A 27821-nucleotide genomic window follows, 5' to 3' on the forward strand; every position below is an offset into this window, starting at 1 on the left:
TTAAAACATAATTTCGATACTCATCACCAGAAGCGCATCTGCAACTACAATAAGATCCTAGACGCCGGCCCGCCCGCCCGGCAGGCAGCGCGTTAGCCTGGCTCTTTTATAGTCTGCAACTTTGCACACTGTGATTGCCGCTGCCTGCCTGCCGGTGCTGGATCCGGGAGCCTCACGCTCCTGCTCCGATTGTGGTCTCGGCTCCGGAACAGCTGTCCAACGCGTCGTTTCGCAGCAGTTGAGCCGAACCCGGCTGCCTCCGAGACGTGGTCTCGGGCAACTGTGCACGGGCGGGGAGGGAGCTTCTTTTATTTTATTTTCTATTATTTTAGAGGGAGCGAAGAAGTGAAGACGCGAGGGCTGCAGTTCCCTGTAACGAAAAGAATAACAATCGAAAAAAGTGGGCTGCCTGCCCCTTGCTTTTCCCGTTGGGGTTGCGGGGGTGGTCTTGGCTGAGGGGGCTGTGGCATGGGGGACCCATCTCTCCTCCCCCTTTTCACTCCCCCCCTCCCCCTCCGGACCCGTTCTCTTCTCTAGCTCCTATGTCAGTCAGTTCAGGGTCCCGTGTGTTGTTGTTACGTGTGTGTGTGTGTGTGTGTGTGTGTGTGAGCACAAAACAGTGTTTGCTGACGATGGGGCTGGGGGAAGTTCCTGGCAGAGCAGTCTGATTATTTGGTCATCTTACTGCCAAGATAAAAAAAAAAAAAAAGAAAGAAAGAAAAGACTCCCCCCCCCCCGCCCCAACCCATTCATCACACCCCACACTGCTCCAGTGGAATAATTCAATAGCTTTAACTCCAGTTCTCACACCAATTGACATTCTTTTGGGCTTTCTGGGACTGAATGTAATTTTAAGTGTATTTTTTTTTCCATGGCTTTCCAAAGAGCGACAATGAAGACGAAATTAAACACCTACAACATGCATTTGCTTCTTCTTGTTTTCTTGGTGTGGGACCCAGCCAGGTGAGACATTTATTTATTGTATTTGACTTTTTAGATTCGGGGTAAAGGTGTGTTTCTTGAATGTCATCAATGCAGGGCTGGCCTTTGAGAAGCCGAAGTATTTTGAAGAATCGATTCTAATGAAGGGGAGAAAAAAAAAAAAAAGCTTGTATCAAGAAATTGAACTATGAAGTGGGAGAGACTATCAAAAGTTCACTGCTTCTGGATTTTAGTGATAAAATACGCAAGTGATCAGGAACATTTTCTTACAAAAAGAAAAGAAAATCACCAAAGAAAAGAATATCTTTTGGATGGCATATTCTTGCAAGTTTTGAAGTGGTTAAGTTGTATGCGTTTATAATGACACCAACATTCATTAAAAAAGCCAACAGTGTTTCTTTAAGCCAAACAGAAAAGCACAAGCTAAAATGGTTTGGTTGTTAAGTTGATTTTTTTTTCCTTCCTTCCTTCCTTCCTTCCTTCCTTCCTTCCTTCCTTCCTTCCTTCCTTCCTTTTTTCTTTTCTTTCTTCCTTCTTCTTTTTTTTTTTAGTGGTCTGTGCTCTTTAGTCAACATAGAGAACCCAAAGGATGTGTGAGTCTTTAACCTCTAGGTAGAGGTAGTATACAATAAAACAAAGCTTGATTTATTCATCAACTTTTCATATTACTGATTTAGAGATCTTTTATTGTTGAAGTGGTCACTGTCATAAACAGTACTTATTTTAAACATGTAACTAATTTTGCTTTGCCTGTGTTCTACAAACATAAAATTAATTCTTATTGCTTTCCATAACATCATCTTAGTTGTAGTCTTTTCTGATTTTGTATTATCAATGGGCATTTTTTATTTTGTCTAAACTTAGGATATGATTTTCAAAATATTAGAGGGCTTGAAATATAAATGATAAGAATGTTCATCTAATCATTCCTTTTAAAAAATAATGTCTTTATTATATCTTTATTTGCCTTTTAATTTTTCATTTTCCTGTCAAGTAATTGTCAAAGAATGAAAATATTTTGTGGAATTGAGAAGAAATCTCTTCATAAAGGCTTATTTTTAGTTTGAAAGTAGCTCCTCATTTAACAGCTTAATACTGAATTTAGAAAAAGAATTTGACATATGATTAAATACCACTTTTCAGTAAAAACCTCTGTGTGGAACTTTACAATTATTGTAGTGATTGATTTTAGAATTAGCTTAAGGTAACATAGAAACTTTTGATGCTGGAGTTTTGATAAACTCGTTTGCTGACATAATTTTTAAATGTTTACCTGTATATCAGTGTTTCAGTATTTTCCGTGCTCTCAAGACAATATTTGTTTGAAGTTGGTTACCAATTTTTTAATGTGTTATGACTGTTTCTAGCTGTGTAATCATTTAAATGCAAATTGACTCTGTCAATGATACTTTCTTTACACGGTACACCTTGATCAGACAGCTCTCACATATAGTCTTTGATTTTAAAGGAGTGAACCTACCATGGTCAATTAGCAATCACTGAAGGTCCTCAGTGCTTAACCATTATTTCCCTCTACTAGTTTTCTGTTCTATATTTGACCAGTAATGCTCATGCCAGTATTTTATTCTATTATATAAATGATTCTTTTTTGGGGCCAGTAATTTAAATCTCTGAATCATTCTAGGGGAAAAAAAATGGCAGTGAAAAGGGACATTCTGTTTTATGCGCCAAATTGCTGGATGTCACAAAATCAGGTCTCTGGCTTTCTGATGGAGAAATAATGGAGAAAATTACTGTTACTGACCCTTTTCTGGTGATATTTTAAGACCATTTGTTTTCTCTGCAAATTTACCACACACACACACACACACACACACACACGCACACACAAGTAGCAAGATTTTTAATCTTTAGGTAACCCTTAGTGCTCTCCTCAGAGACCAGTCAGGAGGGGTATGCCTCCAGGGTTGTCTGTACCCCTGTATGTGCCCCTGCTCCTTTCAGAGCCCACTTCCACCACCTGGCTACAGTGGAGCCTGGAACACAGCCAGTGGAGTTTCCCTGATGTCTATATTGCACTTGGCCATTGGGTGGCGGTATACCCAAAGTAAGGAAATAATCTCTGTTTGAAAGAGAAAAACGACATAAAGAAAAAAGGAAAGGCACTTATGAGGAAGATAGAGAAATTTTCTGCCTCCAAGGAGGCAATTTATTCTCCAATTAATATTCAAATCACTGCAGTAGTATTTCAGGAGTCGTTTTGTTATTGTACCTTTCTTAATGCAGAGTCACATTACTAACAGTGTCAGCATGTGGCCATCTACAATCATAATATATTCTAGGGGACGGATTTTAGAAAATGAATATTCCACACTGGGTGCTAAGTGGCAGAAACCTGAAATAAGTTTGACGTCAGTCTTTCTGATAATCTAGTATTTAGTATCCATTTTCAACAACATATTAATCTTCTCCATAGACATGCTGGTATTTATAGAAGTGACCAAAGAAGGAAAATGGGTGGCCCTAATAGCTTAGAGAGACTTAAAATTCAAATCAAGGAAGTAGAGCATGTTGGTACTGGTACAACACACATACGTATATGTATGTATATATATGTGTACATATATATATATATATCAGCTTCTAAAATTATCTGTTTAGGTTGGTGCTGGCTAACATCCAAGAAGATGAAGCTAAAAATAACATTACCATCTTTACAAGAATTCTAGACAGACTTCTGGATGGTTACGATAATCGGCTTAGACCAGGACTGGGAGGTAAAAGTAGTTTTACTTTTTTTAAACTCTTACAAAATAATGCTTCTAAAAGTTAAGAGTAATATACATATTTTAATACACTCTATATATGAATGCATGTATTAAATAACTGAATAATAGAAAGTAAGGTATATGAAATAAACATTATTTGTGTTTCCTTTTCTACACACACAATGTGTTTAACATATTTTTGTATGTTAAATACATACCTAAAGTCATATAGAGCCCAGACTTTCTGCATGAGGTTTTTAAATTAGTTTATATATAATGGCTAAGTTTTTAAAACTTAAAGTATATTAAAATGAAACATTGTTGGGCAGACATGCTCGTGTAGTATCTTCACATTTTACAGACGTTTATTTTCACAGCGGTACAGATATGAAGAAATGAGGCACATAATAAAAAGTATGTTAGGGTTATATTTTAACAAATACACAACTTAGGATTCTATGATGATATTTCTTTATCCATGCTTATGGTATTTCTAAAGTACAGCACAGGTTTGGCGGTCTTGAAACTCTCAAAGACATTTCAGGTATACATTGGCTGTAGGCCTAAATTTATTGGACTGGCATAGTTTGATTTCAGATTTAAACATTAACTTTCAATTCAGAAAAACAAATCTGTTTTAATCCATAAAGATAAAGGAAATTAGGCTTGGCTAATATATTAATTTTTTAAAATATGTTAAATTTTAATTAACTTCTATTTATCCTTAGGTGATACTAAGGAAATTAGGTAAAAGTAAAGTAGGTGTGTAATTTCTAAAGGATTCTGACTCAAAATATTGTTACTCTTCAATTATACATACACACATTTCACACGTGTATGTTATACTTACTTGGATGTTCAGGTTAACTGTTAGTTAAAAATAAAGGAAAATTAGTTGGACAATTGGCACTAATCAAAGATTTATATAGTCATATAGTTAGCTAGTTTATTATGAGGCTGACAACTTTGTAATATTAAATTGCTTGTAAAGATGCATATTGATTAATGCCTAGGTGTTTATGTAAATACTTTCTTTGAAAAATCTAGGTTGTTGTTAATTCTATATATATTTGCCAGTGTATGGTTTGGATTGTCCAGGAGTCAGAAAAAGTCAGAAAAGACCCAACTTGTTGTTAAATAGTATACTATTTAATGCAGTTAATTTTTCTTGGAATCCCTGAGAGGTACCTCTCATTTTAGGAGAAGTACAGGGAGGAATAATGTTCAGAAATAAGGCCTATTGTATTTTTCAGAGCAAACTCAGTTGTTTATTATACACTTGGTTTTCTAAAAGGAAAAAAAAACTAAAAGGAAAATAATGCTTCTTTAGTAATTAATATCTCTAATGAGCATGAATATAAGGAATCAGTCTCCATGTTAGCATATGGAAATGAACTATTGCCAAGCTGGTGGTTTATGAGGAAGATTACACTAAGGCAGACGTTTGTCCTAAATCATAGATTTTATTTTTTAAAATAAATTATGTGCTGTCAAAAATCTCAGTATTTGAGCAAGACCTTGAGTTTTGTCTCTGTGAGTTCTTAGGGGAAATACCTACCTTGTGGGTGTGTGGTTGGGGAGTAGAAACTACCTGTTTCAGGACGTGGCTATTGCCACTTAGCTCTTCATATTTTTTTCTGTAATATCTCTTACATTCTTTTTTACTTCCATTGTCACCACTGAAGCATAGATCCTTGTCACTGTATTATTTGCATTAATGCAATAGACTAAGCAGCTCTTCTTGTCTAGGGTCTTCCTCAATCCTTCTCTGATATTGGGCATATGCTAATATCTCCCATTCAGATAGTTTTCTTTTACAATTCTTTTACAATTCTTACAATGCTTTCCACATATCCCTCTCTTTTCTTGATCATCTTTTCTTGATCCCCCCATGTTTTCTGCACCAGATCAACTGTTTTTCATCTAAAAGGGCCATGACACAGCTACCTTTCTGCCTTACAGGATTGTTGAGAGAATTCTATAAACAAAAAGTACATACAAAGCCGGTGCCCCATAGTAGGAATTCAACAAAGATCTAGTTCGTCCCTCCTCCCTTAGATTCCTAGTTTGCTAAGTAAGGTTTTCTACATTCTACTTCCTGATTTCGTTTGTATTTTGCCTCCCTTTCATCCTGCACTTCAGATGCATTTGTTCATCTTCTCTTGATAATCCATTCACATCTGTTCCCTTGGCCTTTGGTCGTATTATTTCCTCTCACTGGAAGTGTTTTTCTCATCATCTTTGATGATGGAAACCCTTTTTCTATAAAGACCACCTCAACACTGGTCCTCTAGTAAAGATCTTTCTTAAGTGAATTGAAACACCCAGATTCAATTTTCTCTCTGTTGAATTTCTTTAGCAGTTGTTGGCTCTATATCTCATCTGAAACTTATTATGTGCTATCTTGGATTATTTATTACCTTTTTGTGTGCCTCTTGTTACCTTAACAAGATTGTAAGCTCGTTGAGGCAAGGCATTGTATCATAAATCCTCTATGCTCTCAGCAACTAAATATTGATTTGCATATTGTGGCCATCAAATAAATGTTGATTGCTTGACTAACTTTTCTATGACCAGTTCATCATCTGTAAAATGGGGTTATCCATATTTGGCTGACCTTTTGGTTAGGAATGTTGAGTGATATGTTGGGCAGCATGCTACAGGAAGGTAACGAGGCTTAGTAAAGACCTAGCTTTAGATTTTGGAGATTTAGGTAAAATCCCAGCTCTGGTCCTGAGCGGTCCAATGACCTTTCAATACTTTGCCTCTTTAGGTCCACATCTGTCATCTATAGAGTGTGATTACTGTTCTTAGAGCATTTGATGAATATTAAGTACGATGATATATGCTAAGAAGTTAGCACAGTGCCTGGCATATGGTAGAGAATTAATAAATATCAGTACCTAAAAGACTTTCAGAAACTTTCTAAATGTACTGTTGTAAATTTACATCATTATTGTGATTACTTCTGCATCCAAAATTCTTCTCCTGCTTGTTCATATGTCATTTCACATAGAAAGTCCAAGGAAATTACTTGTGTCATTATGTCCCAGAAATTAATAAGAAGGAAAATATGTATTTGATTCAGTTTTAATATATCAAACAGAACATCTCTATTGATGAAAAATCTGGATAATTAATTTCAATTATCATTTCTTTCCTTTATAACTAATACAAATCACTATATAGGAAAGCACACTCGGTTTTGGACTGCGAGTTAAAAAAAAATTGTTCTTTTCACTTGGCTCGACCACTTACTAGATTTTACCCTGGCCAAGTTCCTTAGACATTCTGAGCCTTGGGATTTCCCTTGGGAAAATGGAAATAATGGTTTTTTATGCTGAACGGAGGAAGGTAAATGAGATTCATATATATGATGAAGGTCATACAATCCATTGAGTGAATGAAAGAGGCACCTGGGTGCTTCAGTCGGTTAAGCATCTGGCTCTTGATTTTGGCTCAGGTCATGCATGATCTGGTGGTTCATGAGATCGAGCCCCACATGGGGCTCTTCACTGACAGAGTGGTGCCTGCTTGGGATTCTCTCTCTCTCTGTCTCTCTCCCTCTCTCTCTGTCTCTTCCCTGCTTGTGCTGTCTCTCTCTCTCTCTCAAAATAAATAAACATAAAAAAATTAAAAATACATTGAGTGATAAAATTTTAAGATATTTTATGATTAACAATGGAGTTTCTTTAAAATTTAAGTTGTATCATGCCATTCAACTGCTCAAAATTCTGCAATCGTTTCTACTTCATTCAGAATAAAAATTGGGTTTCTTGTGGTGGTCTCCAAGGCCGTGCATGATGATCTGTCTCCTTATTCTTTCTTTGACCTCACAACAACTCACCTTCTTGCTCATCCTGCTGCAGTCACATTGGCTTCCTTTCTGTTCTTTGAACACACCAGGATACTCTTTGGAGCTTTTCCTCTGACTACTCTCTCCCTGGGTGTCCTTTGATCTCTCCTCCTCAGTGAGGCCTACCCTGACCAAACAAATAAATACTATAACCTGGCTACCTCTTAATAATTCTAATCTCCCTTAACCAGCTTATTTTTCCCCCTTATTTTAATATATAGAATAATTTATTTCTTTATTACTTTAGTGGCAATTGCTTATTTTTGTCTCTTTTGCTGGAATGTAGGCTCATTGAGGTCAGGGATTCTTGTCTATTTTGTTGCTTTATTCACTGGTGCATCATCTGTTCCCAGCATCTAGAACAGGACCTGGCATATAGTAAGCACTGAAATATTTCTTGAAGGATTTTAATTTTATTCATGTACTTTATTATCATTATTATTATCATCATCATCATCATCATTATTATTATTATTTATACTGTGCTGCCATGAAAAGAATCAACTATAGAACTTACCTTATCCTTAAAATTGGTGGAGCAGTTATCATTTAATTCACACACTGACCTTCCACTATTAGCATCAGCATATTTTGGGATGACATCTTGGTGAATTAGAGCTTTTATAACCCCAGTTACTCAAAGCCTGACTTATGTTAGTTGTGATTCTGCCTTTGAACTGTGTGATTTGGGGTGATTCATTTATCCCATATGTGACTTAATTTACTCATCTATGAAATGGCAAGAGAGGATCCACTTAGTCTGTTTATATCTCACAGAAATGTGATGTGGTTCAAGTAAATTAAAATTCTTAAGAGAGCGTAATGTGACATACAATTGATAAGTGTTAGTGTTGCTAGGATTACGAGGAGAATTCTTCAAGAAAAACATCTTAGGAGGTAGTGTTCTTTGAAAACGTGCCAAGGAAATATTGGTAGTTCTTGTACATTTGGTAGGCTTACTTCTTTGTGAGCCTGGAAACCTGAGATGGATTTGCCTTGATATCTTATCTGTTGAGACCATGCATTTAGATTAGCTAGAACTAATAACTGAATCAGTTTTTCCTCTTCATTTTAGTCATTAGAGCTAACAACTTGGAGTATAACACATATATTTTTATATTCCATAAGAAGCTTTCAAATTGTTAACTAAATAAAAAGCAGCATTTGTGTTTTGGACCAATTTTATGGGGTCATTGGAAAAATGAATGTGTAGACAGGCCTTGGACATTTATGACAGCTAGCATCCACAATGCTCAACAGTGACAACTATTAGAAATGACAAGGCTTGGTATCTAAATTATAGATCCAATCTGGAAAATCTAGATTGAGTACCATGCTTAACTGCATTTTGAAAAGCTCTTTCGAAGAGGTCATCTAGATAGATTTTTTCTTTCCATGTTCTTGTTTTATACTCTGAAACCTTGAAGAAACTTTATGCTTAAAGCTATGAAAAATATGATGTCAGATCGTAGGCTTAGGGTCTGAGGGTCGGTTTCCAGCTTTGCTCATGGATATTTACTTCAGGCTGTAGACAGATGGATGACAACATGTTTCTATGGATTTTACTACTCTCCAATTTATAAAAAATAAAATATAGGCTATTCAGTGGGAGAAATTAATAAATAAAAATCTGATCTGTCCCAGAACCTAAGAGGGGTTCTGTCCTCAAAACAGCATGGTATTATTACTTTATAAAGTAATGCTTAAGATCAATGCCTCTAGAGACCAACACCTTTGGATTTGAATTCTGTTGCCACTGTAAAATAACTACAAAACTTTCAGGATGCTACTCAATCTCTCCTTGCTTTGGTTTCTTTATTTGTAAAATAGGAGTAAAAATATGTGACTTCTCGTTTTGTTAGAGACTTTTTTTTTTTTTAACATTTAAATCCTTTGGACAGTATATGGCAAGCAGAATAGCAACTCAATACTTGTAAGTGTTATTGCTGCTGTTGTTATAATAGAATGCGATACAGGGCATCACTCTGTTTCACTTAATCTATAAAAGCTATGGCTTCATAAAAAAATGATAAGTTTGTGGCACACATAACCCAGTTTTAAAGACAGGAGAGGTTGTATATTTCTTATGTGATTAGTTTCATTTTTGTAGACACACCTTTGTATATGTACAGAATCTCTGAAAACAAAACCACTCACAGAAGAGGTATGACATATGTATTGCTCTTTATAATTATTATCATGACATGTAATAATTTGGCATCATCAACTCATGGTGATGAGTTTGCCTGTAGGAGAAAAAGATATATTTTACAGAGTAAAACTTTGCTATATAACATTAATGATGATTTTAGGGACATAAAACTGAAAGCATGTCCATCAATCTAACCTGGGATGTGCTAGGTACTTGGATGGCAATTGCTCTCGAGTGGGTCTTGCAGCCACAGAGTATATGTCTGATGCTTGACAGTGTCTTAGGAAGTGACGGGCGGTGGAGCCACTGGGACTGAAGGAACGCACGAAGAATAGTCTGAAATCTCTAGGCAGAATTGGAAGTGGGGGAGGGGGGAAAAGTGGATTGCGAGATGAGCAGGAAAAGAGAGATTGCCTGTTATAAGAAGTTCTTGTCTCAGATGGAGACAGAGTAAACGCCATTACTGGGGTCTCTGCTCTCTGTAAAGCTGTGATGTTTGGCATTCTCCTCATTCAGCGGCTGTGGTTGGGACCGACGTTCCCAAAGAGGCCTGAGGCAGCTGAGAATCTTATCTCTCTTCCCTTCTAACTCAGGCTCCTGGGGTTCCCTGCAGTGCTGGAGTAGGATATCCTTCAGAATAAGCTGTAGGCAAAAGAAGATTTCAGTCTTTCAGTGCTCTCGGCTACTGTCTTCTCCACTCACTTAAGTTTGCCTAAAGGTCACAGGGAACAGTGCATTTGATTATTTCATGAATGAGAAAATAGAAATAAGTTGGGGAGATTTCACACAAGTGTGGAAAAGAATTTTTGCTAAAAGTGCAGAGGGCCATTATCAATTGTCATTTCCTGTGTAAAGTTATCGGAGGCACGAAACACAAAAAAGCAGAAAGGTACTCGGCTGCTTGAAGTGGGGTGCTATTGGGAGGCTGGAAACTCTGGGTCTGACTTCCAAAATCAGTTCCTTCAATTTTGTCTGGGGTCTGTTTGCGGTGTTCTCCTTCCGGTGTGGACATAGTATGGGCTTCGCCACAATGCATGCTACCTTAAACTGGAAGCATGGTAATGTTATGTACAGGTTTCTGTATTCTTCTCAGTATTTCGAGGCAAGACTGAGGAACATCTTAGCATTTCTGCACACCCTCCCTAACGCTGTGCTGCTTGTCCACTCCCCGGCAGAGAATGCTACCAAGACAGGCTTCTTCAGAAATGGTTAGATTGAGGTGGTTTTGCAGAACTCTTTCTTGGTCCGTTATTTGAACTAGGTACACAGCTTGTGATTTATTTGATAGGAAAGGCAAACTGGATACACGGCAGCAGAGGTATGCATTGGATTAGATGGTGGCATTTTCTTCCCAAACAGCATCTCTCCAGCAAAACTCATGGTGACATCACTGAAGTGCATGACCAAGAGAATACTGCTCATGTTTTCGTAAACCAAGGCTTTGTTTTCAACTTAAAACGTACTTGGTTAATAGCAGTTTGTTCTCTCAACCATCACTGCTGGAAAAGCATTGCTCTCAGTCATAATTTTGAGGGACTGTTATTTTTGTTTTTTCAGGCACAAGCATGCCTCTCACTAGCATTTAAGCTCAGGTGCAATCAGTGTTTCTCTTTGTACCCCCTTAACACAGTGGATAAATTGGACCATAAGCATGACCGATCCATTTGTTTTGGTGTTATTTTTTGATTGCTACAGCTCAATCATATTGTAGAAATCTATATTGGTAGTGGAGGTGGCCAAGTGAACAGCTTGGCCAGTCAGCAAATCATTACTTTTCAGTGTGTTAACATGGAAAGAGTCAAATTAAATTATTCTAGTATTCTGTTTCTTAATCCATGTCTATTGAAGGCTGATGATGTGTCAGACATTCTGCAGAATATAAAGATGTACAGGGTGAGGTATTGGTCTCCGGTGGTTGAAGTCCCTTGGAGGACAGATAAGGTAGATATACTATGATTCTCGAAATAGCTTGAAATAGTACAACATATGTTTCATTATAAGAACATGCTATTGAAATTTAGAGATGTAAGAAATCACTTTTCTTGTACTATAACTGGAGTTGGCCAAGTTCTATGTCTATAACATGATTCATGCATTCAACTATTTCTTGCTAACGGCCAAGTATTTTCTGGGTTTTGTTTGAAATGCTGGAAATATTTTGATGAATAAGACCTAGACTTTGCGGAAATTCATTTCACACCATATTTGGGGGCTTTCTGCCTTTCAAGTGTTGTAGACATTGGTTTCTTCTTTCCCTGCCTAATTAAAAATACTGTATAACTACCCTGTGTTTTCTTTCTTGGACATTATTGTCTTTTCTCATAGTGGCAAGAGTGATTTGGGGTATATTTACTGTCAGACTGAGAATTTTATCTGTAGAAGAGTATAACATCCAGAAAGCATGTCTTTCTGCGTGTGTAGCAGAGGTGTTGAGGGTATCTATGTTAAGAAAAGCTTTCTCAGAGGTAGTAAGGTAAGTGTTAATTCCGGTTGAAATTTCTGGACAATTGTCAGTTCTCTCTCTTTTTTTTTATTTTTTAATGTCTATTTATTTTTGAGAGAGAGAGAAACAGTACAAGTGGGGGAGAGGCAGAAAGAGAGGGAGACACAGGATCCAAAGCAGTCTCCAGGCTCTGAGCTGTCAGCACAGAGCCTGATGTGGGGTTCGAACCCACGAACTATGAGATAATGAGCTAGCCGAAGTCGGACGCTTTTAACCAACTGAGCCACGCAGGGGTCCCTTCTCAGTTCTCTTTGTAAAGAAAACTTTTCTTTCTGCCTTATTTTAATTTCTTTTGAGCTAGAGATGAGTTAAATAATAACTAGACATTTCCTGTGAAATAAAAAATATAAATTACATGATGTGTAATGTGATGAGTATTCAGTTTATTTCTTTTGAATTTTTAATGGTCCCGACCCAACACAGAATTCCGAAAACTTGTTTTTAACTTGAAATACCCTCATCCCTTGAGGTACAGAACTTATCATTTAAAAGTAATGTATAAGAATATAATTAATGTTTAAATCTAAAAGTATTTCATATAGAAGCTTGTAAAATTAAGGATATCACTTACCATAAAATGTAGATCTCTCAAATTTCCACTAGTTTATTGCATTTTTAGTAACTTCGATTAAGTAGTAATTTGATATCTTTGTATGTTTTCATTTTACCTTTTTAATAAACTGAAAAACTAGCATGTAGAAAAATATGAGTTCATATGAGGTCTTAACTTGGCCTAAGTTGTGATGTTGGTTTTTATTTTATCCTTTTATGTTCCTTCTTGTTTATTTCAATATTTAAAGTATGTCAAAACAAAAAAAAAAGTTTTCACATAAAATTAAAAAAATAGTACTCTTATAAAAGCATCATTTTCAAAAGTATCTTTATTAACATTTGGGATCTTAGTTCTTTTTTAGGGGAATGAATGCAAAATGTAGTACAAAGATTGTTCCAGGAACATGTGCGGTGACATTCTTTCTGCATAAAAGTATTTCAGCATTCTTCAAGGATATGTTCAGTTAGGGCATTGTTAATTTGATTTAAAACACAATAAAAGAAAAAGTATTGTTCTTCTTTTGATATAGTAGCCATAGGAAAAATATATGTCAAAAAGAAGATAACTGCTATTTCAACTATTTTGTGGAGGTGGTTAGTAAATTGTAATCGATTTGGGGGATATTTCATGATTATGATATAATGAGTAGTACAATTGAATTTTGTGTCTGAATAGAAGAATAGAGTTATGTCACAAGGTTAAGGAAGGTTGAAGAAAGGATAAAAATTATTAACGTTGGGGCGCCAGGGTGGCTCAGTCAGTTGAGTATCTGACTCTTGATTTTGGCCTAGGTCATGATCTCAAGGCCATGTTGGGCTCTGCACTGAGTGTTGAGCCTGCTTAAGGTTCTCTCTCTGTCTCCCTCTCTCCCTCTCCCTCTCGTGAGAGCACATGCTCTCACTCTCTCTCTCATAAAATAGTAAATTAAAAAAATATATAAATTTATATATATACACATATACAGTATCTTTTAATAGCATCCCCAAGCCCATATTTAGATTATGTTTTTTGGGATGCCTATGGTATTTTAGCAAGTATTTGGGAACCATTTGATTTTCATTAAGAAGGTAAAAGGATCAGGTGGTTTTAGAATGGTATATGTTAAAAAGTTTTCTGGGACCTAAAAGATCTCCAGACTTGAACTGGAGGAGTGGTTTGGAGAGGAAGAGAGTGTCACTGGGGGGCTTTTAGAAAAAGATGAAAGGTCCATTTTACCTCTAATTCCTCATAAGAAGATTTCAGCATTTGAAGCAAGATGCTGACTTCCTACTCATATATTTGGGTTGGAGAGTCCAAATATATTCAATTATATGAATTCTTTAGAAGCCTTTACAGTGGAAATTAAGCAAATCAGCCATAGTCAGAAAATTAGGGTACATAGAACAAATTCATTTTTGTTACCAAGATTACATAAACTCTCCAATTTCTCAAGAAAGGACAGAGTGGGCTAAAATGCCAGCTAGGTTTACAAGGAAGATTAAAGTTTGGATACTAAGAGAGAGGAAGTCTTAATTAAAAGAAAATGGAATCACAAGGCTGGTGTTCAGGTCGGGTAGAGGGGAATATGGGAGGGTAGATTTAATTAGTTATCTAGGACATGTGAGAAGATAATCATTGAAGCAAAAAATGTGAGGCTGATGATCATGCTTTGTAGAACAGCAAAAGAATCTGTCCAGCAGATATCAGAAGAAGAGAAACTTTACACTCTTAGGAGAGTAAATGGGCTGGTTTTAGGTGGTGAAAATGTTATAAAAGAATGGGGGTGAATGTAGACCCATTTAAAAAGAAGTCATCATTAGGGCATTGCTGGGAGAACAGCAAGTCCCTCGATACTAAGAATTAAAACTAAGCTATCCTTTCATCATTTTGAGTAGCTTTTGCCTTAATAAGGGTAACAGAATTGTAGGATCAAAGATAACTAACAAGAAAGCTATATTTGGAACCATATGATTAGCAGTGCTTATATTAGAATATGTCACCCTTTAAAATAGATTAAACATAAAAAAAATGGACTCATTATCCTTGAAACAGATGAATTCGAGTAACAGTGTCTGAATTCTTAAAGGAGAGGACCAGGCAGATAAAGGAGTGAGGGGACTGTTGGTGCAGCCGACTTCTTTTCAACTTTCCTTGTTTCAAGGTTCCCAGATAATCTGAAGGGCTCTTGGAGGTATTTTTGGCTGCCACCAAGCTGATGGAATGACTCATACATAACTCTAGCAGGCAGGGTGGGTCATTTAAGATTTACATTACTCTCCGTGAAATACGGGGGTGATGGCAAGTCCCCTGGGACCCAGCTGCTGACTCAGAAATGCATACATTTCGATGCAGTTCTGTGTGTTACACTGCTGTTGCCCGCCTTTGTCACTCTCCTTTGACTGCTGCCACACCCAATCTAGACCTTGTCATTTTTGGCGACAGCTTCTAATACGGGCATCTTCCTCTCAGACATCTGATTGCCACCAGGTGCAGAGGGCAGCTGCAATTTCTGCTGCTGTTGCTGTTGCCTTGGACCAGCTGGGAGGTTAAGCAAAGTGGGCAGGTGCGTGTTTAAGTGAGTGGATATGAAAGTTAGTGGAGTGGAAAGCACATGTCTCTTCATCACATCCCTTCCTTTTAGGGAACTGTTTTATGGCCTGTCGTTTCTATCATTTCCCCCACCCGGTCAGAGAGGATGGATGACACTTTACGTGCTTCTACTTGAAGACGTTAGAGGAGGATATAGTAATTCCGAGTGGCTTTTTAGGGTGCAGATTTAATGCCAGTTGGAAATAAAGGAAACCTTGCTTCCTAGTGTTGGAATAAAACAATAAAATATAGGTGAAACAATATTATTATGGCCTTTATCAGTTAGGGATGTGTTTGTCGGAAACTAACAGAAAACTCTATCTATGGTGATTTCAGTGGGAGTCAGTTTTTCCTCACAAAGGTCTGTAAGTAGGTGGCTCCAAATGAAGACTGAGTTCTTAAGTGATGGCATCAAGAGCCTCAAGAACCCAGATTGTTTTTATTTTACCACTTCCTCTTCCTTAGGGTTGGCTTCTGTCCTTATGCTGTCACCTCATGGTCCCAAGATGGCTGCTGCAGCTCCAGCTATCATATCCATGGTAAAGGCCGGAATAAAAGGAGGGGATGGCACTATCTCTGTTAGTTCCTTTCATTAGAAAAGTAAAGCTTCCCAGGTCTTGCAGCTGATTTCCACATTTATCTCATTGCTATTTCAAGTTAGGAGAGCATCTGGGAGAATTGGAGATTTATTAGAAAGATGCGTTGGATATTCAGTATGTATCTAGCAATGGCTGTCACATCTACTGATGCTAATAGAAAAATTAGTCTCTTTGTGCCTCAATTTCCTGCTCTGTAAAATGGAAAACATGAGTTCCAATGAGTTGATTTTCCTGAAGTATTTAAAAACTTTAATTTGCATATGAATAACTTGGATAGTGATTGTTAAAAATGCAGATTTTGATTCCATATGTCCCTGTGGAGCTCAAGATGCTGCATTTGTATCAAGCTCCTAAATGATACCAATGCTGCTGGTCCCTGGGCTGCACTTTGAGTAGCCAGGAGGTACTCAGTTATGGCTACCGTGTTGTACAACATTAGGGGCGTTCATAAAGAATATAATGCAAGGTGGAGATTCTTTAAGTGCTCATTAAATGTTGTTTTGTTGTTGTTATTATTACTACTATTACTATTTTCATGCTTCACTCTGACAATTAGAAATTCATAATTTCTGTTTCTAAAGGTTGTGGTGATAAACCTTACTTTTATCAAAAGTATAATCATAGACCGATTTATTCCTTATCATATGCTTTCATAAGATTCCTAGTAAATTATTAGATTGACCACTGATTTCTGTGAATATGCTGCATAATATTAAGTGAAGTTTCTTTATCAGCTATGAGTATACCTTAATTCTACCATAGTCTATAAGTAAGAACGTATCCTTATACTTATTGAAAAATTAACACTAATCTCTGGTAATGCCATGATGATATTTGAACTCTGCTTCATTAAAATGTGTTGGATATTGCAGCACTCACTAGTTGTGGAAAAAATATTATTAACATGAAGGTTGTAAACTAAGCTAGTGTAAATAATTGATTATAAAAGAACTAATTTAATCCTTAATATAGAATTGTGGTAAATAAACTTTTACTACGTGTGTAATCTCCAGGGTAAAAATATAATAGAACCCTCTCCTTGTTGTATGTTCTATTTAAGATGCTTCAAATTTTTCTCTTTGGACAGATAAAAAGTGAGATTTCCTTTAAAAAATATTATACATGGTTTGTATTCTAGTGCCTGACAGAGACAAGGTTATAAACCTGGATGATCCTAAATTCTTAAATAACTGTTTATATTTTAATTTTAAAGACACTGAGAGGGGAAGGGCCTCTGCCTTGATCAGAAGAGGCTGTGATAGCAAAGCAGTGTATAAAAGCATAAAAACCACTATTTCTATATGAAAAGCCCCATTTTCTAAAATAAAAGCTCTATGACCTTGAGCAAGCCAGTCATCATCTCTGTGTCTCAGTTTCCCCAACATGAAGAGGGAGAGACTGTAGCTGAGAACGGCAGTGGCCCCACCATCTGAAATTTCTCTCATCTTTTGTGGCTTGTTTCAAGGCAAATAGAGTAGAAAATAAGGTTCTTGGAACAGAAGTCTAAAACCAATTGTTTTCTTTATGGTAGAGAAATAGAGTACGAGCCTGCATACAAGCTAGCCCAATAAGGCTGCTAAACGGCTCCAGTCTGGCCTGCCAAGGAAAGTACAAAGGCTGTTGGGTTTTCCCACTGCCAGCAATTAGGAGTTTGCACAAAACTCGGTAGTTCCATTGCATGAAAATTTCAATCAAGAGCTTCTCTTAAAGCTGGGTACGGTTTGATGAGGAAGTAAGTGACTGCCACAGTGAGGTAGCGATAAGTGTACAAAATTATATTTACCGATACTGGTGTTTACGTTCCTACACATTGCTCTGCACGCTTTGTGTCAGTGATACGAACCGCGGCTCCTTTTCAGAGCTCACCCTCTGTGACTTCTGTGCTCTGCTTGATATCATAGATCTGCCCTGTCTTAAAACTCTTTCCTCTTGGTCTCTTTACCCTTCTGGATCTGTCTCATTCTTTGGTTCCTCTTTATTCTCTTCTTAAATGTGCTCCCTGAGGTTCTTTACTTTCAACACCTACTGATTAGCACTTTAATGATTTTCTCAGAACATTCTCATTAAATTCCACATCCTCAAATATTGACCCATATGTAGATTTTTCTCTGTTTCTGACGCTGTTTTCTGACGTGGATTTGCTTGTCATTGTCCAGATGGACTCCCATCTGTGTCCACCCACCACTTTCAGGAGCAAGTCTAGAGCACGTAGGGTAGTCAGTCCCTCCAGACTCTGGCCTCTGGTCACCTTTCTGTCCTCATTTCTCACTACTAATCACTACCTTTCACAAAGTGGTTTAGATTCACTCTCCTTGTTTCAGTTTTTATGTTTTAATACATTTGGCTTTCCTGAGTCTGTGGACCTTTACACAGGCTGTTACTTCTCTTGGGACATACATTTTCCTTTCTTCAGGCTCGAGCGTAGATGTCACTACTTACATGACTCACCCTGTCATACAACACATATCTATGGAACAAGTCATCCATTACTATATTTGGCACAACATGAATGTACTGTTTTGTAACTCGGTGCCCCACCTATTAGAATCTAAGATCTCTACAGGCAAAGATTTGTGACCCCTTGCCTCTTGTTCTAGCCTCAGTACCACATGTAAAGCTTTGAGGAGGGAGATAGTAATAATAGTACCTGTTGCATAGATGATGAACTAATGAGGAACTGATAAACTGTGTCCTTTTGTATGAATTTCTTAAACTTCCAGAAACGAAATGCGAAATTTTGTCACCTAAAACTGGTTTTCATCCTGTAGTTCTTAATGGAGTCCATATTTGTCAATCTACAAGGGCTAAAAATCCATTGAGAACAATTTTTCAAATGCTCTTGACTTCTTTCCAGTCTCCCGGCTCCAATTCTGCTGTCCCCTAATACATAGATATAAACCCAATTGATTGGCTTATTTTTTTTGTTTAAAATAAATAATCAACTTAAAGCATTTAGAAATCAGGACATTTCCAATAAAAATGTGGATTTCTGTCTTCTCTTTTAATAATCGCAGAGCTGGTGAGCCCAGGCTGAAATTCCTGATGACAGAAACTGAAATAGAAATTGAATTGATGATAGCAATTGAAACTAAGTAACAGCTTTCCAAATGGAGGAGGTATGTCCCTCACGTTTAGCCAGAGATCTCATTTAGTCCATGTCACTTAGTCAGGTCACCTGCCTGGCCAGTAAATCATGTGCTGTCCCCCCAACCCCAAACACTTGAGTATGTAAACCTAGCCCTAGTCTATCTTCTATATTTCCAGCTTTTTATTTTTTAGTTAAATTTGATTATGGAATTCTTTTGCTCAACATTCTTCAGTGATTTTCCTTTTTCTCACTTTCTGGAATACAATTTCCAATCTATAAACACGGCAGTCAGAAATCAGAATAAAGGGACCAAACTCCATTATTCCCTTGGGCAGGTCAAATAAAAGAATGAGTTGACGTTACGGAGCCGAGAACTGAGAGAACTGAGGCACGTGCATGTCTTGTGCAAAGGTGGCTGAGTTTTACGTAAGTGTTTTAGGTAAGAGCTGCCGGATATTCTAATTAGTTTTCAAAAGCTGGAAATACCAGTTTTTTGAGAAGTTTCTTAATACTTAAAGGCCAACCAGTTCTAATTCAAATCAAAACAAATAAAATCTTGGTGCATCGCAAACAAAACGCACCTGAGCATTATTAGTTTACAGCCTCTGGCCACACACCAGGATTTTTTATAAAGGTTATGAAGGAATCAGTTGGGGAATTTGTTAAGTACCAATTTAGCAAATCCTCAAAGATTTAATCAGTTTTGGCTTGGGTCCAGGAATCTGCATTTCATGAAATGTTCTTGATTCTGGCGCAGGTGGTCTGTGTGGACTCACTGGACTGAATCATGCGTCTTCAAGTGTCTGTTTAAAAATGATGGTATCTCTTTCTTTTCTCTCATAGTACTTTTTTGTGCCCTCTTAGTGAAAAGTGAGAAGTCAACGTGTATAGGAGGATCAGTCTGTTACCAGCATTTTCCTCAGTAACTTTCAAGAGGGGCTTTTTTGCACGACTGTTCTGAGCCAGCTCTGTTTTATAGGGTCAGAGACCTCCTTTTGTTTCCTAAGTGTATGAGTATGAATTAACTGGCTTAGGCGTCATTAACAACGCTTAGCTTAAAACATCAGGTGTTATTTCTCTCCCATTTACCTTGCTCAGGACCTACCGCTGTTCACTAAGGGTGGATGGGTCTGTAGGGCCTGAGCCGTCCAAGACGTCAGCCTCACTTAAGGTCTCAGGCTGCTGGACTTACGCCACCTAAAATATTGCTGGACGCTGTGTCAGGGAAAGGACATGTGGTTCATATTGTTACTTAGAGGTTGTGCCCAGATGTGACACTGTATCACCTCTGCTCAGATCCTTTGCTCAAAGGCAGGCATATAGACATGCTTAACTTCAAGGAGGACGGGAAGTACAACTCAGAAGTAGAATCGAAGATCCTTGGCAGCTTCATATTTACCATAACTTGCGAGAAGTACCCATTTCTCAGGGCGCAGCTATCTCCAGTCGTGACACACAATACACCATTTGGTGGCACAGGTCATATCTTCTGTCAAGATGTATAATTTATGAACTGTGTTTTGTGTATAACATACACAGTATGTTTATTAGTTAATTGTTAATACTTTTTTGATGTATTGACTTGATATGCCTTCAGGGCCCCTGCCAGATCCCAGGAATAAAGAGTTCTGCCACTTGGGCTGTAAAACCGTAACCTGAATTGCAGGTGTTTAAGAGGAGCTAGTCATTGAAGTGTTAGCCTGAATTCTCAAACCTCTGTGACAGTAATTGCCAGGGAGAGTGCAATTAAATGGGCAAGGAGCAGAGGCCACGTCATTCCAGTTCATTACTAGGTCCTCAGGGGCTGGCATAGTACCTAGAATTCATTATTTGCCAATGAGTATGTATGGGAATCCGACACTCATATATATGAAAATACATAGACACATCCTTAGGACAGTTACTTGTTTTGGGTTCCCATATACGTTGTAGGCATTTAACAGTCAGTTTTATCTTTAAATTTTAGTGACTTAGACTTCTGACATCCCTTACAATGAGTCATCTTTCTCAGAAACAATGTTGATTGATAAATGGGTTCGGTGGCTATGCCAAACTTTGAATTCAGTAGCACATGAAATTAGAACCATTAGGATGAGCTTGTACTTAATACGGTAAAGTAGACTAATGTAGTGGCCCTTGCTGTTACTGAATTGGGGACCATATGAGCGATGGTCATGGACAGAAGACGGCGTGGGTTCTGTTTTCTGTAGTGCTTGGGGCGCTGCATTCTAAGTCTGAAACCAAAGCTCTGGAAGAGCCACTAGTTCCATAAGAAAGAAACAGAAACAAAACTGCAGAAATGTATTTCAAAAACCTGGGTAGCCGAAGTCTAAAATATTTTTTGTGTTAAGATTATGCAACAACCATTATTAACATTATGCAGCCTATTCAGATTTCTCAATTGTCTTGTGGAGGTTAATTAAATATTATAAAATATTGCTAATCATAATAAATTACTACTAATATCTAACATGTTTTGGGTAATAGGTAATATGCTAAGCACTTTACCTGTGATTTAATGCTCTTTATTAGTCCCACGAGGTAGGTAATTTGGTGACCCTTACCTTCCTAGTAAGAAAAAGAACCAGAGGCCAAGTGTTTGCCCTTTGTCACATAATTATGTTGAGATAGTGTGGACATTCCAATGGATGCATCTTTCTCCACAGCCTTTGATAAATCAGAAATCAAGCACTCCCAAATCCTGGGGTGCCTGGGTGGCTCAGTCCATTAAGCATCCAACTTTGGCCCAGGTCATGATCTCACAGTTTGTGAGTTCAAGCCCTGTGTCGGGCTCTGTGCTGACAGCTCGGAGCCTGGAGCCTACTTCAGATTCTGTGCCTCCCTCTCTCTCTGATCATCTCGCACTCATGCTCTGTTGCTCTGTCTCTCAAAAATAAATAAATGTTAAAAAAAATTAAAAAAAAAAAAAAAGAACTCCCTAATCCAACAAAGGTGCTGAATAGCAATGAGAATATCTCTGCTCTGGAAGTCAGGAGGTCATTGTTTATTACAATCATGTAACCATTAGCTTCTGGATAAGTACCTCTGGAAAGAGAAGGATGGTTTGCAACACTACTCATCTATTTGCTTGGGGGTTCTTATTATCACATTTCTTAGCCTTGACATTGACATACATCCTGGACTTGGATTTGGCTTTAGATACGAAGAGACAGAAAGAACATTTATTAGTAGAAAATCTCTTAGGGCATTGGTGAATTAAAGCCAGAATCTTTGATTTTCACTCTGCTGCTTTTACCCCTTACTTGATGTGAGTCAGAATTTTTCCTGTTTCTGTGCTCAAGAGTAGCTAATGATGACACGAGAAAAACATGTGGTTTAGGTAGATAATTCAAACGTTTTCTGATACATAGTATAGTGGTACTTAGATTATTTGTGCAATTAATGCAATCATTCATACAAATTTCCACCTTTATTGGCTTATTGTAAGTTAAATTTAAAGAATATGACATGTGAAGAAGGTGTAAGTCTATGAAAGCCAAAGGAATGAAGGATTATTACATGCAAGAAGCCTTTTTCTTAGACGCATTTTCTTTTGCCACTATTTGACTCATGTTAACCTTATGAGGCAGTGCAGCGTACTTTGGAAAGAGATCAGGCTTTGGAGTCTGATAAACCTAGATTTCTATTCTGGCTTTAGAATGTTCTATTTATGTGGTTTTTGTACACATTAGTTACCTTCTCCGAGCCCCAGTTTCTTCATGGGTAAAATAGGTATTAAAATAGGTGCCCTACCATTGGGTGGCTTAGTGATTCAGTCGGTTAAACGTCTGATCTTGAGATCAACTAAGGTCATGATCTCAGTTCATGAGATGGAGTCCCAGGTCCGGCTCTTGCTCTGACCGCGTGGACCGGACACAATCTGCTTGGTATTCTGTCTCTGCCCCTCTCCCACTCGTGCTCTCCCTCTATCTCTCTCTCAAAATAAATCAATTACCTTAAAAAAAAAAAACTACCATTCACAGCAATGTTAAAAGGATTAAATGAAATTATGTGTGTAATGATCCCATAAGAGTGTCTGGTGTGAGGTAGGGAGGTGTTCCTTGGTGGCCAACTTCCCAGTTGCCCTTTGGTTTTTGCTAATATGTCATCCCATGGAGATTTGTTCACAGTTTAGGAAATAACAAATTTAAATGAGAGATCCTTTAAAAATAGGGCATGAGTAGCTATTTTTTAAAGAGAATTCATGAAGTTGGATGATCTTTAACTAGTTACCCTAGGGTTACTTGTGATTAAACTTTTCCTTTATGGTATACCTTTCCAGTAAAAGTTTGTTACAGAATTAAACTTCAGAGGTTTGTCAGAATCTGTGAATCACATGGTATTTCTTGCCACACATTGGAACCAAATGAAAGGGAATTTCTGGCTTTCAAGATTATGTCTATGGAAGTGTAGAACAAAACAGGAGAAGAAGGTGTTTCTGGGAAAACATGAGCTGGCAGGTAAAAGGTAGTTTCTTCTGGATTTTCTTTAGAAATTCAAACTCCCATAAATATGTTGTATCTCCTGTGTATAAATATACGTAAACATTAAATTGGCATGACAACATAAGGGGCTTTATTAGGCTTCTCATCCTAATTACCTATTTCTTCGAAACTTAAAGAAAGGTAACTTTTTAAAAAGATTGAAAGTGTTATCCAATAGACAGTTATTAAGACTGTTACCACAACCATGGTGGTAGATAGAATTCTAAGATGTCCCTCATTATTCCTGTAGCATGTTTTACAAGTCCTTTAAAATCCCTGGGACTGTGAACTTACCAGTCTCATGAGTAGACTTTGTTATATGGCACTTTATCTTTAAGAAAAGACAGATTATTCGGGTGGACTTGACCTAATTTTATAAGCCCTTTAAATCAGGTTCTGGAGGCCAGAGGTGGAGAAGTCAGGGAGAATTCAAACTGGATAGGGAGTTAATGTGAAGGAGATTCTCCACTGATGGAGTGGAGCACACAGCAAGGAGCATGGACAGCCACTAGGGGATGAGACATAGCAGCCGGCGAGGATATGGGGACCTTAACTTTACAACTGCAAGGAACTGAATTTGGTGAACAATTTGAATGAGCTTGTAAGTTGATCTGTCTGTCCCCCAACTCCAGAAAGGAACACAGCCCAGCTTGATTTCCGCTCCATACACTGAGCAGAGAACACAATTGCACCAAGCTGGGCTACTGACCTACAGAGCTAAGAAATGTGTGTTGTTTCAAGCTGGAATAATTTGTTATGCAATATAAAATTAATACAATTCCTATTGCTAATTAAAACATACCATTTTTAAGAATTGTTTAAACTGTGCTAGACGGTATACTTTACAAACACCACTTCAGTTAATTCTTATAAAAACACGGTGAGGTTAGCATTCTAAAACCTATCTGTAAGAAAATTGTTAACACGTACAATTTAAGTAATGTGCACAGGTCTACAAAATCATTAGTATATAACTCTGATTTGAACTTAGATTTCTCTGATTGTAAGTTTTGGGATACTATATGTCCACTGATTGTGTAGGAATGGACATTTCATGGAGGTGGTAACATGCCATGGATAGGATGAGATACAGCATTGATGTGATACATGATCTTCAAAATATCTTCTTTATTAAGCCTTAGCAAGAGATAAAGAAATTCCATTTTATTTTTTTATGTGACAAGATTACCAGCTGTAGGTGTTGTAGTTTTAAGCCATTATATGTGAATGCATTTTTCTCTTAAAATTGTTCTGGAAAAGTTGAATTAGGTTTAATAATGTTTTTTAGATGTCTGTTGTTGCTCAGAATTGACATTCATCTGAATAAAATGACATATTCTGAAATGACTGAGTTTTAAAGTGCATTATTGATAATTCATAGTAATTATTTTTATTTTTATCACCCTTGCCTATATTGAATAAATGTCTTTGGAAACCAATTTAAGATTGTTAATTGTTTTGCATCTTTATTAAATATTTTATGAAATCTCAGAATATTAATTTTACAGTTGAAAGGCTAAACTAATGCACATTAGAAATTGTATATAATAAAGTGCATTTTTTTCTTTAAGCATTCCATTGCTAAATTGACCTTTAAATTAGTTAAAAGTCATTATATATTCTCCAGTAGGCCATTATCTTGTCGTGTTATTATTCGTGTGTTTCTTCCTCTTTTCTCTCTGATGACCACTTACTTCTCTTTCTCCTTCCATCCATGTAGATATTTCTTGCTCTCATTTTCATTCTTGATGGTGGTCTCGTCTATTCCCAGGGACTTAGCTGCTCTTGTGTGTTCATGTTTCTGAAGTCTTTTCTTAACTTGGAGACTTCATGCCTTCTGTACCTCTGCAGGTGTAAACATCTCCTAGCTCTGCCCATTAATGCTTACCTATTAGCTATCTCCACTAATTTTTAACACTCTCCTTGCCACCTGTCTCCTTTCTGGCCTTTTGAAATACTTTATTAATTCCTTATATTCATTATCCATGCTTTATCATTTATCGTATCCATTGCTGCTTCACCCATTTTCAAAAACACCTGATTATGGATGTGTCTTGCAGTTAGTGCATATATAACTTGTTAGACTAGACGAGCCAAGGATGCTCAAAGGATTTTGACTTAGGCAAATTTGGTGGAAAAAAATTGCTGACTTTTACTTAAATAGGGAAGATCTGATTTATTGTTATTTTTGTACATGCCTTAGCTTCCTGAGAAGATTATGACTTTCTTGACTGTAGGAGCTAAGTCTTCTTGATTGTTTCATCCTTACAGCACTGAGCACAACACCCTGCATAGAGTGTCACTCAGCAAATGTTTAATAATTGAATAAGCCGGTTTAACTTCATCATCTTTGTCCGTTGGCAAACCATAGCTTTGCTGCATGTGAGTCTGCTAAGACTTGAATTTCTCTCTTCTTAATAATGACCAGCAACCATATGGTAGATGCTTATAACCATTCATTAAAACTTTAGAAAGAATCCCAAATCATTTGCTTAGTAGCTTTTTATGGTTTTGTTGTGATGATACCATCTAAAGATTTTTTGAATCTAGTTCTGTTTCTAAACTGTGTTTTCTTGTTGGATGGAATATAAGTTAACCTTTACCATACAAAACCTTTTTTATTTTTTAATGAAGTTTCTTTTTTCGAGCTTCAAGGAATACAATCTTTATTATTTTTGGATTTCCTGAATGTATGACATTCCCAAAGAGCTCTGAGGCACTGTATCTAGTTTCATTGCTCCAGTTTCATTCATTCACAACTGGTAGGACAGGAGAGGGGACTCTTGTTTTCCCCAGTTTTTCTTCTTTCCACCCCTGTCTTTTCAGGGATGTGAATGGAGATCCTACTGCTCTTGAGGTCACTTATCGTTGCATTGTAACGTAAAAATAAAAGTCACTATGTGAGGAGTCCTTCCATGCTGAAAGTAATTACTTTAAAAAAAAAAAAAAAGAATTCCCAACAGCAGAAAGCTCATCAAATGTTTTCCAAATATTTCTTGGTTTATTAAAAATATATTAGAAACAGGCAATTGTAGATACGTTGTTTAACATATACAACACATAACCAGGTAGAGGATAGGACACTTAGCGGTTATATGTGACAGGACTGCTACTGCCTTTGTGTGGGTCCTACAGAGTTAAGAATAATGAATATCATGAGTGGCCACTATAAAAAGTGGGCTCTAAAGTGTCAGAAATGTTAAGTCCCATTAAGTGGTAGTTTAAGAATATCTCCTTAAATTTGAAGTGTAAGTGGAGACAATGTATAAAAGAATGTTAGGTATCATAAGGAATTTGTTCCACAATATCTTCTTAAATTTTCAGTGAATTATTTTCATTAGATTTTAAAACATGAATGGCCAGCTTTTGACAAAATTCTTCAGACCAGTGTCTGTACTTTGATAGACTTTGGGTCAGGAGGAACATATTTTAGTGAATGTGTCAGCTACTTATTATCTTTATGACCCCATGTACACTACAATATTCAAGTTCTCCAAGTTTTGATTTCCTGTTTCAAAATGAAGACAAAATTGCAGATCACAACATTTGGAAATAACAACACGAGTCTCGGTGGTTGAATGGATGCATGAAGAAATGTGCTGTGTTTGATAGTTAATACATTACCTGTGAAAACAATTCATCAGTCCTTCTGTATAGAACATTAGTGTGGCTGATAAATAGATCTGTCACAGATGGTTAAACAGGAATCCAAATGGACAAATTCTAACAAGTAACCAAGCTACTACATAAGATCCTCATAACTGTCATGGCGTGTAGATAAAAGGACTCTGAGAGAAAAGTATGCAGAGAGCTCCATCTGAGACAAATCTAGACCAGTTGCATGGGAGAACATGGCTGTACGTGGACCTAAGGTCAGGAGTGTGTTAGTGTAGCCATTTCTATACCAGAACCAACCCAGCATATATGTAAGTCTGGAATCCCTCACTGGCCAATGTGTGTAACCGAGATAATAATTAGAATACTCTTAAAGAAATGCCAGTTCTGTGTGCAAAAGTGCTGGGCGGGATGGCGGGAGGCCTAGGGGCTGCTGAGCTCTGTGATTGGGATGAAGCTTTTGAGAAGGAAGAGGAGAAAATCCATTGAAGCTTAATGACCTGTCTCTGCAATAGCAAAAACAACTTGAATGAGCCAGTAATTGTACAAAGGCCTCTGAGATCTTCACCACCCCCCACCCACCAAACATCTTCCTTCCTTCTCTCTCTCCTTTCCCTTCCCTTCCTCTCCCCTCCTTCTTTCTCTACACTTCTGCCTGGTTCCTTTGACAGTTAAATAAAATCCTAGATCATGAGTTTAAAAAAAAGAAATGCCAGCTCTGTTTGTCAACAT

The 27821-nt window shown here is 37.3% G+C and overlaps 1 protein-coding gene across 4 annotated transcripts in view; it reads left to right on the forward strand.

Annotated features, from left to right (window-relative positions):
- Positions 1 to 27821, forward strand: part of GABRA2 (gamma-aminobutyric acid type A receptor subunit alpha2) — a 128181-nt gene that overhangs the window by 436 nt on the left and 99924 nt on the right. For 2 of the 4 annotated variants that reach the window (XM_058722706.1, XM_058722704.1), the window contains exons 2-3: positions 886 to 963; positions 3565 to 3680. In XM_058722706.1, coding sequence (XP_058578689.1) covers positions 893 to 963; positions 3565 to 3680 — 187 coding nt within the window. In that variant the 5' untranslated portion in view covers positions 886 to 892. Of the gene's footprint in view, positions 1 to 118; positions 401 to 885; positions 964 to 3564; positions 3681 to 27821 lie in introns of those variants that run through there. The other 2 variants (XM_058722703.1, XM_058722707.1) reach the window with 2 other exon arrangements.

Source organism: Neofelis nebulosa, chromosome 3 (genome assembly GCF_028018385.1).
Source record: "Neofelis nebulosa isolate mNeoNeb1 chromosome 3, mNeoNeb1.pri, whole genome shotgun sequence".
Taxonomy (NCBI): Eukaryota; Metazoa; Chordata; class Mammalia; order Carnivora; family Felidae; genus Neofelis; species Neofelis nebulosa.